Source organism: Myodes glareolus, chromosome 5 (assembly GCF_982192425.1).
Source record: "Myodes glareolus chromosome 5, mMyoGla1.1, whole genome shotgun sequence".
NCBI classification, from domain to species: domain Eukaryota; kingdom Metazoa; phylum Chordata; class Mammalia; order Rodentia; family Cricetidae; genus Myodes; species Myodes glareolus.
In genome coordinates, this window is record NC_142030.1 from 30,713,823 (window position 1) to 30,732,736 (window position 18,914).

Here is an 18,914-nt window from a genome sequence, read left to right on the forward strand (position 1 = left end):
TAAAATGTTTAAAAATCTTTTTGAAATAGGGTATCACGTAGCTCAGTCTGGCCTCAAACTTGCTATGCAGTCTTGAAGTCCTGGTCCTCGGGTCCCTGCCTCCCCAGTGCTGAGATTACAGTGATGCCATCAGGCCAATTTTACGGATTGCAGTGCAGTGAACATAGGGACTCTTGATGCTAGGTAAGCACTACCTCCAGTAAACTACAGACCCAGTTTCTAAATACATAAAAGCAGACAAAGCTGTAGTATTTGGGGATACAGGACCCAGTGATGAAAAAATAATAATAAAAAAATATAAGCGGATATACTTGGAGAAGGGAGCAGATGAGACAGAAGAGGCTTGAGGAGGTGACTGAAGTGCTAGCAAATAATCGGTCCTGTCCATGTTTTCTATTTCACAATGGGAGGCTCCTTTAAAAATACATAATATACAGCCAGGAGGTGGTGGTGAATCTTTTAATCCCAGCACTCGGGAGTTAAGAGGCAGGCAGATCTCTGTGAATTCAAGGTAAGCCTGGTCTATTGAGCGAGTTCCAAGACAGACTCCAAAGCTACACAGAGAAATCCTGTCTCGAAAAACAAAAACAAACAACAAAAAAAACCCTCATAATATACAAGATTCAGTAAGAGTCCAAGTAATAAACTTAGCATCTTAATCATCTGAATTAACAATTTCAACTTTAATCATTTCAGCAAGCCTCTTAAAATGCAAATTGTAATTAAACTTGTCAAGCAATAATTACTTTAAAAAATGATTAAACTTTAAAAACTAGGTTCTTAAAACACATGCGAGCTGGTGAAATGGCTGAACTAGTGAGATGACTTGGCAAGTAAAAGTGCTTTCTACTCAAGACTGGGAACAAACTGCATTCAATTCCCACACCCACAGATGAAACAGAAAACTGACCTCTGACAATTGTCCTCTGGCCTCCATCCATGTATGGCAGCTCAGTGGCACATGTGTACCAACATGTGTATATGAGCACACATACATAGAGTAATAGTTTTTTAAATTATATTAAGATTTAAATACTTGCAGGAATATCACTTAGATTTTTCCTAAGTAATCCATTAGAATTAATATAATAATGTTCAATATTTCTACAATTACACATTACTTATTACTTTTTATTTTTCTTATATGACATTCTAAACAAGAAGCATAAACCTCACAACTGTTCAAACCTTCTCAAAAGACAAATTAGGTAAGTATACCTAGTGGCAATTATAGACACTAATATTTCTTTGCTATTAGAGAGAAGAAGTTAAAAAAAACTGAATTTCTCTGTGCTTGAAACTAAGTCCTGCTATGTTTTTCAGGCTGGTCCGGAACTCACTATGCAGTCAAGACTGGTGTCAAACTCAAAATCCTTCTGCCTCAGTCTCCTGAGCTCTAGGATTACAAGTATGTACAATACATCTGGATCTACATGCTCTGTGATATGTTCTAGTAGTGTTTTAGTTAAACAAACATGTATACCAATGCCTCATATTTTCTCTTTAGAAAATGCTAGCTTGAATATGAAGTGGTCCTACAAAAGGCACGTCCCAAGTGAATGGCACTACTTTGGGAGGTTCTGAAAACTTTAGAAGGTAGAGCCTAGATGGAAGAAGCAGGTCACTGGGGCAAGTCCTTGAGGACACCTTTGCATCTAGCTTCTTTCTGCTGGACTCTCTACTTTCTATCTGTAGTCATGAAGTCACCATAGAGAACTATGCATTTTATAAGTGAATTGCATGTTAAGTGAACTGAACTATGCATGCACACATACATGTGTGAACATGCAAGCCCTTTACAGACTGAGTCATCTCCTTAGCCCCAAGCTGTTGTTAAGATTTATTTATTTCAATTGTATATGTATGTCAGCCTGAATGTATGTATGTGTACCACAGAGGCTAGAAGAGGGCATCAGATCCTCCCCTGCTTTTATGAGACATGATTTCTCTGTGTAACAGTCCTAGCTGCCCTGCAAGTAGCTCTTGTAGACCAGGCTGGACTCAAACTCACAGAGATCCGCCTGCTTTTGCCTCCCGAGTGCTGGGATTAAAGGCGTGCGCCACCATCACCTGGCTTAGATCCTCTTTAAACTTGAGTTACAAATAGTTGTTAACCACCACAGCAGTGCTTTTTATAAGAGTAGACAGTGCTCCTAACTGCTGATCCACCTACCCAGTCCCAGCACTACTGTTTTTTTAATGTTATTTCACAGACAATCAGGACAGATATTGAAACTGCTTTTCTTCAATTAACAAAAGCCTCTCTCAAAAGCAAAGCTCTTCAGGTCAGAGTTGTTCCGTTCACTGGTCTCTGGCCAAATTGTCCATTCAAAAAGTAGCAGTCCGTCCAGTCACGGCTCTTCCTACAAGAAGGTTGGGGAGATGGCAGGAAGACCTCCTTCCGTTTTAAGATTACTCTAGGATGTTTTTAAAGATTCTTTTACCCATGCCACTGAGATAACAGAGTTAAAGACAAACAGAAAACCTCCTCCTCCTTCTTTTCTTCCTCCTCTTCCTCTTCCTCCTCCTCCTTCTTTTCTTCCTCCTCTTCCTCTTCCTCCTCCTTCTTCTTTTCTTTCTCCTCTTCCTCTTCCTCCTTCTCCTTCTTTTTTCTTCTTCCTCTTCCTCCTCCTTCTTCTTCTTTTCTTCTTCCTCTTCCTCTTCCTCCTCCTCGTCCTCCTCCTCCTCCTTTTTCGAGACAGGATTTCTCTGTATATCTCTGGCTGTCCTGGAACTCACTCTATAGACCAGGCTAGCCTCAAACTCACAGAGATCCGCCTGCTTCTGCCTCCCTGAGTGCTGGAATTAAAGACATGCACCATCATCGTCTGGCTCAGACAAATTTCTTATAACAAAACGGTCTCTCAAAGATTTAAGAAAAAAATATTTTTCCTGATGACAACAGACAACTTTAAAAGATTATTTCTACATTATCACAAACATGAATATGGTGTGGGTCAGGATACAGATGACTAAGATAAAACTTCAAGGTTATCTCCTTGCAAGGCTCAGAGGTGCACGTCTATAATCCCAGAACTAGGGAGATGGAGAGAGACTATCACCAAGTTTCCAGGCCAGTCTGTGCTGCATCATAAGACCATGAACAACAACAAACAAGAAAGAAAAAGATAAAGGCTCTACTCTGTGGCCCTCAGGTCTTTGCAGTCATTCATCCTGCTGTCGTTAGGGCAGCTGACATGGAACTGCTCAAAGACAGTGTTTCAAAGCAGATCCTCTCGAGTTTCTAGGTGTACAAGTATAGAAGAAATGTAGACGTGTACAAGTATAGACGTGTACAAATGCAAAAGTATAAAAGTGTACAAGTACAGAAGTGTACAAATGCAGAAGTATAGAAGTATACAAGTACAGAAGTGTACAAATGCAGAAATATAGAAGTGTACAAGTACAGAAGTATAGAAGTGTGCAAGTATAGACGTGTACAAGTGCAAAAGTATAAAAGTATACAAGTATAAAGGTATGTAAGTGTAGTTTAAAAGTGTAGAAGTTAAGAAATGTAGAAGGGGGCTGGAGAGATGGCTCAGTGGTTAAGAACACTGACTACTCTTCCAGAGGACCTGGGATCAATTCTCAGCACCCACACGGCAGCTTACAATTGTCTATAACTCCAGTTCCAGGGGATCCAACATCTTCATATAACATACATTTAGGCAAAACACCAATGCACATAAAATAAAAATAAATAACTTTTAAAAAGCATAAAAATATAGAACTTTAAGTGTATAAGTTTAGAAGTGTTTAGTGTAACCTCTACATTAACACAAATCCATAAACTTATAAATAACTAAGTTGAATACACTTGAAAGCTTTTCTAGCAGTCTGACACTAGTGTAACAAATTTAGTTTTATTTTGTTTTACTGATATTTTTAAATTTCTATTTTCTAATATTTTGTTCCCTTGCATTTCACAAAAGTATTAGTTCACCAAAACAACAGGTCCTTCAATACAGGTAATTTAAGGAGTATACCATATAGTGCAGTGTCCGTGCTGCTTAACACAAATAGTGTCTGCAATCCAAGTCTACCCACAACGAGGACTGTGTCTTTCTTGAATTCATTGCTACTTAAAATTCTCTGTGACTAAATTTTCTTCCTTGACATGGATAAAACACAGAGACTCCTGTCCTTGAGTATAGCTTAGTTTGAGCAACATCTACATCCAGATGGTGATAACAGTAAATAATGAGGGAAAGCCTGGTGTGTGTAGCTGAGGGCATACTCATACAAAGACTCATACATAGACAAAATGCACTCAAAACGCAAAAACAAACTAAGTACTTTTTTCTAAAATCATGAAGATCTAAGGTTGTACATGAAGGGAGAGTGAATTGCTTGTTTCACTGTGAATTGTAAAAGCATTTCCTTCTGTGGTTTTCATACAGTCCAAATTGCTATTCTACCTTTTTATTTGAGTGGGGGTATATCATGGAAAGGAAATCTTGATTTATGATTCTTTTCTAAAGTCTGCTCTGCTGTGCCAAGATTTCCTTCCACAGTAAATAAAAGCTATTTTGAAAATTTTAAATCAACCTCAAAGTTGGAGGAGCAGTAATTATAACCTCCATTAACAAGACACAGAGAACAGGGTTTGGAGAACCAGCATGAGCTCTGGGCTCTGAGATGCTCTCTAGAGCTCGCTCATCAGACTATCAAGATGCTGCCTTCAACATCTAAACTTAATATTTAATAATTGCCTAAACTTAATAAAGGCAATATACAGCAAGCCAACAACCAACATTAAACTAAATGGAGAGAAATTCAAAGAGGTCCCACTGAAATCAGGACCAAGACAAGGTTGGCCACTCTCTTCATATCTATTCAATATAGTTCTTGAGGTTCTAGCTAGAGCAATAAGACACCAAAAGGAGAACAAATGACATAAAATGAAAAAGAAGAAGCCAAACTCTCACTGTTTGCTGATATGATAGTTTACAAAAGTGATCCCAAAATTCTACCAAGGAACTTCTACAACTCATAAACACTTTCAGCAATGTAGCAGGATATAAGATTGACTCAAAAAAAAAAAAAAAATTCAGTAGCCCTCCTGTACACAGATGATAAAAGGACTGGGGAAGAAATCAGAGATTTAACACCCTTCACAACAGTCACAAATATCATAAAATATCTCGGGGTAAATCTGACCAAACAAGTGGAAGACTTGTATGACAAGAACTTTAAATCTTTGAAGAAAGAAATTGAAGAACATACCAAAAAGTGGAAAGATCTCCCATGCTCTTGGGTTGGTAGAATTAACAAAGTAAAAATGGCGATCTTACCAAAAGCAATCTACAGATTCAATGCAATGCCCATCAAATCCCAGCAAAATTCTTCAAAGACCTCGAAAGAACAGTACCCAACTTCATATGGAAATGCAAAAAACCCAGGATAGCCACAACAATCCTGTACAATAAAAGAACTTCTGGAGGCATCACAATCCATGACTTCAAACTCTACTACAGAGCTACAGTACTGAAAACAGCCTGGTATTGGCATAAGAACAACAGGAGAACCAATGGAACTGTATCAAAGGCCCGTATATCAATCCACACCTTTGAATACCTGATTTTTGACAAGGAAGCAAAAAATATCAAATGGAAAAATGAAAGCATATTTAAATGGTGCTGGCATAACTGGATATCAACATGTAGAAGAATGCAAATAGATCCATATCTATCACCATGTACAAAACTCAATTCCAAATGAATCAAAGACCTCAACATAAAGCCAGTCACACTGAATCTCATAGAAGAGAAAATGGGAAGTACACTTGAACACATTGGCACAGGAGACCACTTCCTGAATATAACCCTAGTAGCACAGACACTAAGAGAAGCAATTAATAAATGGGATCTACTGAAACTGAAAAGTTTTTGTGAAGCAAAGGACACAGTCAACAAGACAAAACGACAGCATACAGAATGGGAAAAGATCTTCATGAACCCCACATCAGACAGAGGTCTGATCTCCAAAATATACAAAGAACTCAAAAAATTTGTCATCAAAAAAACCAAATAATCTAATAAAAAAGTGGAGTATAGACCTAAACAGAGAACTCTCAACAGAGGAATCTTAAATGGCTGAAAGACACTTAAGGAAATGCTCAACATTCTTAATCATCAGAAAAATGCAAATCAAAACAACTCTGAGATTCCATCTTACACCTGTAAGAATGGCCAAGATCAAAAACACTAATGACTTATGCTGGAGAAGTTGTGGGGAAAAGGGAACACTTCTGCATTGCTGGTGGAAATGCAAGCTGGTACAGCCCCTTTGGATGTCAGTGTGGTGATTTCTCAGAAAATTAGGAAACAACCTTCCTCAAGATTCAGCAATACCACTTTTGGATATATATCCAAAGGATGCTCAATTGTGCCACAAGGACATGTGCTCAACTATATTCATAGCAGTTTTGTTTTTCATAGCCAGAACCTGGAAACAACATAAATGCCCCTCGACTGAAGAATGGATAAGGAAAATGTGGAACATTTACATGATGGAGTACTACACGGCAGAAAAAAAAAATGACATTTTGAAATTTGCAAGCAAATGGATGGAGCTAGAAAACATTATTTTGAGTGAGGTAACCCAGACACAGAAAGACAATTATCACATGTACTCGCTCATAGGTGTTTTTTAAACATAAAGCAAAGAAAGCCAGCCTACAAACCACAATCCCATAGAACTTAGACAACAATGAGGACTCTAAGAGAGACATACATGGATCTAATCTACATTGGAAATAGAAAAAGACAAGATCTCCTGAGTAAATTGGGAGCATTTGGACCTTGGGAGAGGGTTGAACGAGAAGGGAGAGGCAAGGAGGGGAGCAGAGAAAAATGTAGAGCTCAAAAAAATCATACATAGCCGGGCGGTGGTGGCGCACGCCTTTAATCCCAGCACTCGGGAGGCAGAGGCAGGCGAATCCCTGTGAGTTCGAGGCCAGCCTGGTCTACAAGAGCTAGTTCCAGGACAGGCACCAAAAACTACAGAGAAACCCTGTCTCGAAAAATAAAAAAAAAAAATCATACATATATGTATATATATGTATGTGTGTATAAAATATATTACACACACACATATATATATGAAGCCGCTTTCAATATTGTAGGGCCCGGTCTCCCCTTGATTCCCTGGGGTGCGTCTCCAGGACAGTTCTGGTCGGCCAGCTAAGCTTCCTGCTAGTCCCTGTGCTCTCTCCGCCATAGCCTGGTGATTTAGCTGTAGGGCTTTGTTTCACTTTGGTATGGTAATTTCCCACCTGCCCAGGAGAAGTTCCTATAAGGTGCCAGGTTCTTTCTCCCCCAACCCCCTGCCTGGGAAGGAATCCCCACATGGCACCAGGTTCCCGCCTAGCTGGGAGGGAATTCCTTTACTGGGGCCAGAGTATAGTAGCTTGGCAAAAAGCTGAATAAAGTGGCATTCGGCTGTTCTCTTTCGAATGACCATGGTCTCTTGTGTCTTTTGTTCAATCTCCAGGCCTTTGCCCAAACTCGCATAAGGTACAGTCATGCGCGAACTGTACCGAGAGGGTAACACAGAATCGGGTGTTACAAATATCACTTGACAATTTCACTTATATGTTCCCACCATGCTTTGGGTAAAATAAACTATACTTCATTTGATGGGTAGCTTATTAAGAAGACATTTAAAATTCTGTAGGTCATTCATATGCTTAAAATATTAAAATTTTTAATGATATAGATTTACACTTGAGTCTAAATTTACAAAAAGGAAATGATCCACATAGATACTATTAAATGTCATCAAAAAGGCTATCAAGTGCCAGGTGTAGTGGTGCACACCTTTAATCCCTACACTTGGGAGGCAGAATCAGGTGGGTCTCTGTGAGTTCAAGGCCAGTTTGGTCCAGTAGAAAGTTCCAGGACAGCCAGAGTTATATAGTGAAACCCTAGCCCAAATAAACCCAAAACCAAACCAACCAAACAAAACAAAACAAGCCTATCAAGTAGCTTGGTGGTAGAGTTTTTGCCTGGGCATGCAACAAGGTTCAACTCCCAATATTACAAATAAATAAAATAAATGAATTAAAAAATTTTAAAGACTGCCAAAGTACCATGGAATTATTAACACTGCTTTTTAGCATTGATGTTTGGAAGAGAAGGAAAGTTTTTCTTCTAGTCTCTGTATTTCAGGGGCTAGGATCTGTGTACTAAGTTGAACAATAAAATATTGACAACAGAAAAGATTTAGCTGGGCCTGGTGGTAAGCTTTAATCCTAACACTTGGGAAGCTGAGCCAGATGACTCTCTGTATTTGAGTTCAGCATGATCTACAAAGCGAGTTCCAGGGCAACCCAGCCTATACAGAGACACCCTGTCTTGAAAAACTGGTGAAGGGAGGGGAGGATAGAAAAGACTTATTTTACATTTCTGAAAACCTTACAGAGAAGGTTGACACTCCAAAGGAAGTTAGATCTGGGAGCTTACATAAAATTTTAACAGAAATTAAATTCTGATACATTAAACAGCTTGGCCTTCTAGAAGTAGTAAACTGTGGGAAGGTAAATATATATATATATGAAAAACTATATGAGCTAAATATTATTTAGCTAAGTTTGTTTATACTGATTAAAGTAAATGCCATCTCTAGCAAGAGGTAAGAATCTTGAGATAGCAAAATGGCTCAGATTGTAAAGGTACTTGCTGCACAAGCTGGGAAACCTGAGACTGACCTGTGGAATCCACTTAAATGGTAAGAGAGAATCAATTCTATGAAGTTGTCCTCTGACCATGCCTTCCACAGCATGTGCAACTACACACATCACACACATTACACACATGCACACACACACACACAGAGAGAGAGAGAGAGAGAGAGAGAAGAGGAGGAGGAGGAGGAAGAGAGGAGGAAGAGGAAGAGGGGAGGAGGAGGAGGAGGAGGAGAAGGAGGAGGAGGAATAAGAGACCTATGACAGCCAGTTCTAGATTGATAAAATAGTACACAACCAACTGGGAAAATCTTAAATGAAATAAGGTCAGATTCAGACAACTTCTCTGTCACAATATCATTATGAATGAAAACTAATGTAAATTTTAATCAGTTCATATCAGGACAGCAGACCGTCTAGACTTAATCAAGAGCAATATCTATTTACTAAAACATTAGTTTTCTTTCACATCTCTTAGCAAGGCAGAGCTCAACATAAATAAGAGGAAAACCAAAACAAAACGGCAAGCATTTGTACAGAAAGAAAATTAATAGTAACCTGTCAAATCTCCCAAATCAAATTAACTGGCCTAAATTGTCAGGACATTAGAAATAACCACAAAAGAAAAGGAAACTGGAGGAATTCTGTCTTAAGGGTTCTGTGTGCAGTCTGAGGGCTGAGTGTTCTGGTCACTTTAAGTCTATGAAGGTGTTTAGAAAGTAAAAAAACAGAGGTAGCCTGAGAGAAGTCAATGGTAAGGACCACAAAAGTACAGCTCGTAGGAACCAGAGAAAGCAAGCTTAATGATAGGCAAATGTGTACCTTTGCTTAGTCTACAAACTAAGCACTATTTCACTATTTTATTTCAACTCATAAAAACAGCTGCGACAAATTGATGGGACCATGTCACAACTATATCGCTGCTGTTTGTGAATTTTTAGAAAATTTGGAGCCAGAAAGATCACTGAGTGGTTAAGAGTGTTTACTGCTCTTCTAGAGACCCAGACTGGCTCATAACTGCCTCCAACTCCAGCTCTAGGATCTGCTGACCTCTTCTGGGCCCCAAGAGCACTGCACTCATGCACACAAACCCACATTCAGATATACATGAATTTAAATTTTTTTTTTTTACTGCATTTGCAGTTCCAGGCAAATTCCTAAGTTCTAAACTGAAAAAAAAAACTATACAGTTCCCAAATATACTATCTAATCTTTATTTTTAGAATTTATTGTTCTCTGTATGTTTTATCTCATCATGCTTTAACAGTTACCTTAAGAGATGAAAAAAGTGAAATCTACAATGACAGGACAAGGCATCATTAAACAAAAACTCAAAATCATAGATATGTTGAACTAAAACTGAGCATGCATTCCAATGTGCCATACTGATCATTTGTCGTATGTGAAGACTATCATCCACATTAGTACAAGATTCAAGAGAACCATATATGATAAATAGTTACCTGAATTTGAGTCTGGAAAAGACAAATAGCAAATGTTGGTTTTCTGAAAAAGAAAATAAGAGCTATCAATGCTGGCATACATACTCCCCAACAAACACACGCAAAATATAATAGTAGATTACACAGAGAAACATAGTTACTTACTTCTTTATCCGTAAGTTTGGAATGTTGAGGATAAATTACCTGGAAGAAAAATGTTAAATTATGTTAGCATACAACAGGTACTTCTAAAGTTCTGTGTAGATGGAAGTTCCTGTTTCACCCAGTTCTGTGGCCATTCAGTCCCAAAGAAACATACAGAGGATTATATTAATTATAAACTGTTTGGCCAATTGCTCAGACTTATTATTAACAAGATCTTACAACTTAAATTAACCTATAATTCCTGTCTACGTTTAGTCACATGGCCTGGTACCTTTTCTCAGTGAGGCATTCTCATCTTGCTTCCTTTGCATCTGGCTGGTGACTGACTCTTTGCCTTTCCTCTTTCCAGAACTGTCAGTCTGGTTGCTCCGCCTATATTTTCTGCCTGCTACTGGCCAACCAGCATTTCACTAAACTAATACGAGTGACAAATCTTTACAGTGTACAGGAGCATTGTCCCATAGCAGCTCTGCTTGGCTATGGTCAGAAAAGGTTTTAAGAAATCCCAGTCGATGCTGTGGTATCATTGTATAGTCACAGCTCCTTGCAGGGTTGAGTCAAGTGGGTACCTTGAAACCGGTCATTTAAGGACAGCCCAGAAAACATGGCAAGACTGTCTCAAACATAGGAAGCAGAACTTATATTAGCTCCAAAAATTACATCAAAATTACCTCTAATTATCTCTAAGACTGAAATCTAAACTCATTCTCTTTTTCTGTTTGAAACTTACAATGTAAAGAAAACATAATCCATATTTCAACTCATACCTGTTCAAGAAATAATACTTATCAACTGGTTCTATGAGTGCTACACATCATTTAGAGAAAAATAACAAAGGAAAAATAACCTAAAATTTAAAAAATCTCTACCATAAAGCCTATCCTAACCACACACCCCTCATTCCTTTAAATAAGCATTCATTAAGTATTTTCCCATTTAGTACCTGCAGTGACCACAGACCCCTCTGCTGGAAAACAACTATGCATTAGCCTCTGTAATGGAAGAAGGTCAAGGCCTGAGCAGCTAACGCCAGAACCAACAACAGCCAACAAAAGACTCAAGGATATCTATCCTACAGATCAACCACTCCTGTGAGTGATTAAAAAGTAGGTTCTAGCATGTTGTGGTGACACAGCTTATAACTGCAATACCCATGAGGCTGAGGCAGGTTTTGAAACTAGCCTGGGCTGCAGAGTAAGCTTCAGGGCAGCTTGGGTTAAAGTACAACTCTGTCTCAAAAAATAAACAGATAGATAGATAGATAGATAGATAGATAGATAGATAGATAGATAGAGCCTAGAATGAAAAAAATCACCATTATCTCCTCAAGAAAGTAAGTATTCAATACTTCAATATGTCTTTCTAGTTTGTTGTTCTGAGATGGAATCTCATATATCCCACACCAAGCTGTCTGAGACTGAGAGGCCTACAAATATACATACAGGCCCATAATTTAACATTTCCTATATACTAGGCATTATGACTCAGAAATTTGTAAACTTTTCAATATGAAGCAGTTTGTAATTGAGTTTTTGTTGTTTTGTTTGTGTCAGCTTTTTACTATGTAGCCAAGGATGGTCTTGACCCCCTTATCTACTGGTCTCTGCTTTCTAGGTGTGGTTTCACAAATGTAAGTAACTACTATGCCTGGGTTTTTTTTCGTTTTGTTTAGAGAATTTGGAGGTTTTGTTTTGTTTTAGTATTTTTGTTCTTTGAGAATTTTATGATATGGCCCAAGCTGGCCTCAAATACAGAGCAACCTGCCTGTCTCAGCCTTCAAGTACAAGGATTACAGGCATGCATCATTAGACTGCCCTTCTTTAATTGTAAAAACCCCAATTGTATAAATCATACCACATGGTTTATATTTTGAAATTATATGGGGTTAGGGGCAGAGCACTTATTTAGCCTGCTTGAGGTCATGGGTTCAATTTCCCAGCACCACGATAAAGTTTAACAGTAATTATGTACTTGTTTTAAATTGTATTAGGGAGCAAATTCCAACACTAAAAAGTCAAAAGGGGGCAGATGTCGGCTGGTAGAATGCTTTCCTAGTGTGAGTGGAACCCTGGGTAGTTGGCCTTTTTTACTGGGACCATTGGCTCCCCAGTAATGACATGGAGACTTATTAATTATGAAAACTCAGCTGATAGCTCAGACTTGTTTCTAACTAGCTCTTATAACTTAAATTAACCTATTTCTATTAATTTATTTCCTGCCTCATGGTTTTATTACCTCATCTCCATAACGCCCATCCTGTTTGCTCTGTGTTTCCTGGCGTCTCCGCCTTCTTCTTCCCAGGCTCTCTCTGTCCCGCCTATACCTCCCATCTAGCTACTGGCCAGTTGGCTGTTTATTAAACCGATCACAGTGACACATCTTCACATAGTGTAAAGGAATAATCCACAACAGCCCTGGGTTGGATTCCCAGAACCACATAAATTTGGCACAGTGGCACATGCCTATAATCCCAGACTCTAGGGACAGAGTTGGGAGGATCAGATCAAAAAGTCAAGGTCAAAGTCTTCCTTGGTAATAAAAGTTCAAGATCATCTTGAGATACTTGAGATGTTGTTTCAAAAAAAAGAGTAGCATGAAAGCAAGGGCTAACTTTAAAAAGAACAGTGAGATGGAAAGTTATGTTAAATAAAAACATTATTACAAATATGACCAGAAATCAAGGGAATTAGGGAAACAACAAGGTCTTCAATTGTTTAGTACTTACTTTCTTCTAATATTTTAAGAGCTTTTTCTTATTTAATTCTGGGCCAGAGCTCAAATGGATTTGCTTTCAAATTTCTTCAGTCCTCTTTGCTTCCAACAAAACCCTTTCCCACTGTAGCTGGGGTCCAGCTTGGTGCTTAGAGTACTTTTCCCACTGTAGCTGGGGTCCAGCTTGATGTTTAGAGTACCTGCCAGCACGTGGACGGCTCTGGGTCCCATGCTTAGCTTCAAAGTAAGAAATAAGTACGTAAATATATTTTTAAATATTTCCCATTGATAATATACTGTACTGTGTTGTTTTCTAATAACTCTTCCTGCTGTTCATATTTTATATTATTTTATTCAATCTACAGAGAAAGAGAAGAGTGGGGAAAAACAACGTTTAACAACACTGTTTAGCTGATAAATAATTGTGCTTTGAGTGACAGTTATGGATTTTGAAACAGTATTCATCGATAAACTGTTTTCTCAACTAGGTCTGGTGACACAGGTCTGTAATCAGAACTACTTGAGAAGTTAAGGCAGGAGGATTTTAAGTTCAAGACCAGCCTTTACTGCAGAGAAAGATCAGGGTCAGCCTGGGCAATTGAGTGAAATGTGTCTCAAAACAAAAGGAAAAAGGACTGGGGGTGTAGCTTGAGAGTTACAGTGTTTGCCTACTATTAGTTGAGGCCAGTATAAACAAACAAAATTGTATTTTCTTATGCCAACTTGGGCTAAGATTTTGTCACTTTTAACAACAAAAATAAAAACAAAAAAATACTGTTATTTTTTCCTCAAATGGAAATTTATAAAAGAACTGTCTTACTTTATTTACCACTCTGTCTTTAAACTTAGAACAGTCTCTAGCCCAGAGTAGATTCTTAAAAAACAAAGGTAAATAAAAACAGCTTTGCTCCAGCAGATACACTCTCAAAGTAGTTCTATTTCACCAGTAGGATTTAATATGTAAAACCAAGTCTCCCTTCCTTCATGTCCAGATTACTTCACCCGCAAATTTTAAAGCTGAAATAACACCTAAAACCATTACTACTACGTTCTATTTAAGTCATGGTGTATGCGAATCTCAGCACAAGCTGGGGTAACTAGTGAATGCCTGTAACCCCAGGACTTGAAAAGCTCAGGAAGAAAGACTTTAAAGTCAGCCTGGGTTATACATAGATTTCAAGACAACATGGACAGCACAGTGAGGCTGTCTCAAAAACAAAGTAATGTCTAATTACAGTTAAGTTAATCTAGAGTTTGCTGGATTCACTCATGCTGACAAATTTAGTGACCTATAACAACTTATCTTCAACAACTCTGCAATCAGTTTTACAGGACTATCCTTATGCTTATCACACACACACACAAATACATATAAATATAAATAAATTGAAGTATAGGAGAATATCATGGGCTCTGTTAACTGTATTAGATTCTTCTGAGTTACAACAGAAAAAGATGTGATTACATGACAAGACAAAAATAAGAACTAAGTGTGATAACAGAAAAAATTCTAAAAAAAATATATATATATATAAACTGCCTGATCTTATTTACTACTCTCTCTTTACACAGAATATGTGCATGTGTGTAACATATATTACACCCCTGCCAAGAAGTGGTCTAAAATGAACTATTTCTACAAATGGAGGTGTATCTGCTATGACTGTTTACACCTACCTTCCCACCTGAAGACTGTGGTCTCAGAAGAAAGTATCACATGCACACACATGTAAAAACAGAGTTGGAGCTATAACTAAGTCATGCCTATCATGCCATCATGTGGAACATTCTAGGTTTAATCCCTAGTAGCATCGAAAAAACAAACAATAAATAATCAACAGCTAATAAGCCCACAAAGACACTCAACATCATTAGTTGTTAGAAAAATGCAAATGAGAGCAAAATAAGAGATCACCCTTATCCATTTGGATATTCAAAAGGACAGATAAAGTGACAAGGATGGGAAAAACTGAAACCCTTTATACTACTGGTAGAGACATTTTAGTAGGTTTTTGGTTTTATATTTTAAACCACATATACTATGTGGTTTGAAAGAAAATGGTACCCAAAGGGAATGGCACTATTAGGAGGTGTGGCCTTGTTGAAGTAGGTATGGTCTTGTTGGAGAAAGTGTGTCACTGTGGAGGCGGGCTTTGAGGTCTCATATGCATTCAAGTCATTCCCAGTAAGAAAGACCTGCAAGTCAAAATATCGGATACTCAGTTGCTTCTCCAGCACCATGTCTGCCTGCACACTGCCATGTCTCACTATGATGATAATGGACTGAACCTCTGAACTGTAAGCCACCCAATTAAATGTTTCTCCTTTCTAAGAGTTGCTGGGGTCATTGTGTCTCCTCACAACAATAGGAATCCCAACTAAGACATATACCATATAAAGACAAGCAACTTCGCATCTATGAACATAACTAAGAGCAGGGAAAGATATGCTCACATGAAAACCACCAAATGATAAACTACGTAAAACCTTTTGAGATACTTTTTTTGTGGCAGTCCCACAGTTCTCAAGTATGACCTTTGTAGATGACAGCACTGTACTGCATGATCAAAAGACTCAACATACCTGACAGATGAAACCTGAAAACATGCCGAGTAAAAACAGACAAAAAAAAAAAAAAGCCACAAGTGTGATTTCATTTATGTGAAATGTACGCATGAAGCAAATCCATAGTCAAACATAAATCTGTGGTTGCCAAAGCCTGGGGAAAAAGTGTTGGTTTTCTTTTCGAAGTGATGAAAATGTTCTACAACTGGATTAGTGGTGTGAGTTGTGCAGTTCGGGGAAACACTAAAATCACTGAGCTGTGGTGCACACGTCTGAGCTAAAACAAGAGACATTCTAACAGTCTGTGCCTGGGCACAGCTAATGCTTCACTTTAAAATCATAAAGTGGAAATTAGAGCCCTTCTCCCAGTGACCTCAAGAGTCTCCCTCTTCTAGTAGAACCATCACTAAACATTTTCCTTTCAAAGAAAAATAGTCATGTATTATTGTTTGTTTGGAGGTAGAGTCTCATTGTGTAGTTCCGGCTGGCTGGACACTCGCTACGCTACATAGATGGACTGGCCTTGAACTCACTGAGATCTATTTGACTCTGGTTGATCAGGATTAAAGGTGTACACCACCATGCCCAGCCAGCTATTCACATTATCTTTAACCTGAATTACACTGTCTCACACCCTTCTACTTAACCGAAGATCATAACATTACACTACTGAACCTATTCACTGATCTGAAATACGCTTTGGATTTGCCTGTGACGTCCTTTGGCCATACTTGAGAATTGCTTAACTATTTTAATTCTGACTACCAACTTCTACCCAGGACATGAAACAAATGATTTCTCCTTTCCTCTTTTCTACAGTTTTTCTTAAATGAATATACACAGAATCTTATGATGTAGGCAAAAAATTTTAACTTAAGTTCTAATATTCAAAATAATTCTCATTTTCTATTGGAAAATTTTCACTTAGTTTCTAGAAAACTTGCTGCATGCTTGTATTCAATCTTTCATTACATAATAATAAAGAATTAATAATTACCCCCACCCCACCCCACAGACAGCTCACAGAGAACAGGGCACAGGAGGGGACCCAGGGAACAGAAACAAGAGGATCACCTGAGCTCAGGTGAGACACTAACCTCAGGAACACAGCAAGGGCTCAGCTATTTGCCTTTTTTTTTTCTATGTGTGTCTTATGGAGTCCAAAATTACTTCAAACCCAGTAGGTAACTGAGTGTGTGTGTGTGTGTGTGTGTGTGTGTGTGTGTGTATGTGTGTGTGCACACAAGCATGTCGGTTTTGATAAAGGGTCTAAAGAAACCCAAGCTGACTTCAATAGCTGACTATCTACTTCAGTAGGTAGCTGAGAATAAGTTTCAACTTCTAATCCTCCTGCCTTCACCTAAGTGCTGGGAAAACAGATGTGTACCAGTATGCCTGGAACAAGAATACATCTCTTTAAAAAAGATACCTAAACAGGGATAAAGAGATAACTCAGCGGTTAGGAGAACTTGCTGCTTTTTCCAGGGACCCAAGACTGATTTCCAGCATCCATGCCATGGGTCTCACCATCACACACAACTCCAGTTGCAGGAGTCACGATGCCTCTACCCTCTTAGGGCACCTTCATTCATGTGCATATATCCATAATTAAAAACATTAAAAATTATTTTAAGAAATTAAAAAGGTACTTGGCAGAATCTGCGTCTGCGCATGATTTGTATGTGTCCTTGTAAAGTTCCCGTGCAGGAAACTTGGCTCCCAGTGTGATGCTGAGCAGTGGCCAGAAAAAATAACAATGGTGTCAAGAAAATTGGTTCTTATGAGAGGGTTGCTAAAACTTTTACATTTTATGGAACCAGGAACCCCCCATATCTCTTGCTTTCTTTCTCACCATCCTTTTCACGTTCTCACCATAACGCCGCCCCCTAACATAATGGAGACATAGACCTTGCTAGCAGATGTTACAGCCACACTACTGGATGTCTAGGGCTGAGCGCTAAATAAAGGGTTTTTTTCCTTTTATATATCACCCAGGGTCCACTTTTTGCTATCGTTACAGAAAACATACTAATGCAGAGTTTTCTGCCATGATAAGAAATAAACAAGCCAACTATTATTGCCTCTCCAAACAGCCTCAATGTTCCTATTATAATAGACACCAACAAAACTAATAATACTCGCCTCAAAATTGAGACTATGGAACTTAATGGGACTCTCATGAATTGATCAAGTGAGAAATCTAAAGCTCTAAAGAAAATTCATTCTACTTTATTTTTTTAGGTTTTAAGTTTTGAAGCATTTAAATTTCAGACTTCCAGGTTAGAAGTGCTCAGCGTATTTATTTGGTATTATTGTATAAAGGGAGATACTCTGGAGAAGGCAAACTATCATTGCCAATAACTCAGGAGTCTCATTGGAAGTTATCCCTGGCATCGCACAGGTCTGCATTGCTTCTGTTTTCTATGACTAGCTTCATTTTTCATGCAGGATAACTTGCATATTAAGAGAAAATCAAGAGTCAGAAGGAATCAAAATCCTGGCTTACTAAATATTATGATTTGGGATAAATTGGTTACATTTCAGCTTCCTTACTTAAAAAAAAAAAAAGATTTCTAGAAAATCAATGTCACCCAAAATACGTTGTTAAATCTCTACTGTTCTGAATTCTAATATCCTAATTCGTTTGATCTTCTTTAATCCTCCTTTTGAAATTCTCTAGCTGTAGTTTGCAAACATAGGGCTAGAATCACTTTATAAATCAATTCCAATCCAAGTCTTTCTGTTTTTGCTTGTTTATTTGGCTGGTTAGTTTTTCGAGACAGGGTTTCTCTGTGTTGCCCTGACTGTGCTGGAGCTCTCTGAATCTCTGTAGACTGGACTGGCCTTGAACTCAGAGATTCGCATTTCTTTGCCTCCTGAGTACTGCCATCAGTGCCCGGCTGGCTACAAGTCTACCTTTCTAATCCCATCCTAACTACTCCTGCTGGCCATTTCCAATACAAGTACAGATTCGAAAAAAGCAAAATATATCTTCAACAATTTCTTATATTAGTTACTGCCTTGTGTTCATTTTAAGAAGAGTAAAGGCAAAGACTCTGTATGTCTCTTTCAGTTAAAAAGTAAAGAGGAGCTGGACAAACGGTTAAGAGCACTAACTGCTCTTCCCGGGGACCTGGGTTCAATTCCCAGCACTCACATGGTGGCTTACAACTGTCTGTAATTACAGTTCCAGGGGACCCAACACCCATGGCAAAACACCTCTACACATGAAAATAAAATAAAAAAAATAACAAAAAATAAAATAAAGGGCTGAAGAGATGGCTCAGCCGCTAAAAGCTAGGCTCACAACCAAAAATAAAATAAAAGGCTGGGCATGGTGGTAT

The 18,914-nt window shown here is 38.3% G+C and overlaps 1 protein-coding gene across 3 annotated transcripts in view; it reads right to left on the reverse strand.

Annotated features, from left to right (window-relative positions):
* The window catches only part of Dennd6a (DENN domain containing 6A), a 56,383-nt gene that overhangs the window by 34,799 nt on the left and 2,670 nt on the right, over nt 1-18,914 (reverse strand). For all 3 annotated transcript variants that reach the window (XM_085687799.2, XM_085687800.2, XM_085687801.2), the window contains exons 2-3: nt 10,294-10,332; nt 10,150-10,192 (exon numbers count right to left, since the gene is read on the reverse strand). In XM_085687799.2, coding sequence (XP_085543925.2) covers nt 10,150-10,192; nt 10,294-10,332 — 82 coding nt within the window. The remainder of the gene's footprint in view (nt 1-10,149; nt 10,193-10,293; nt 10,333-18,914) is intronic.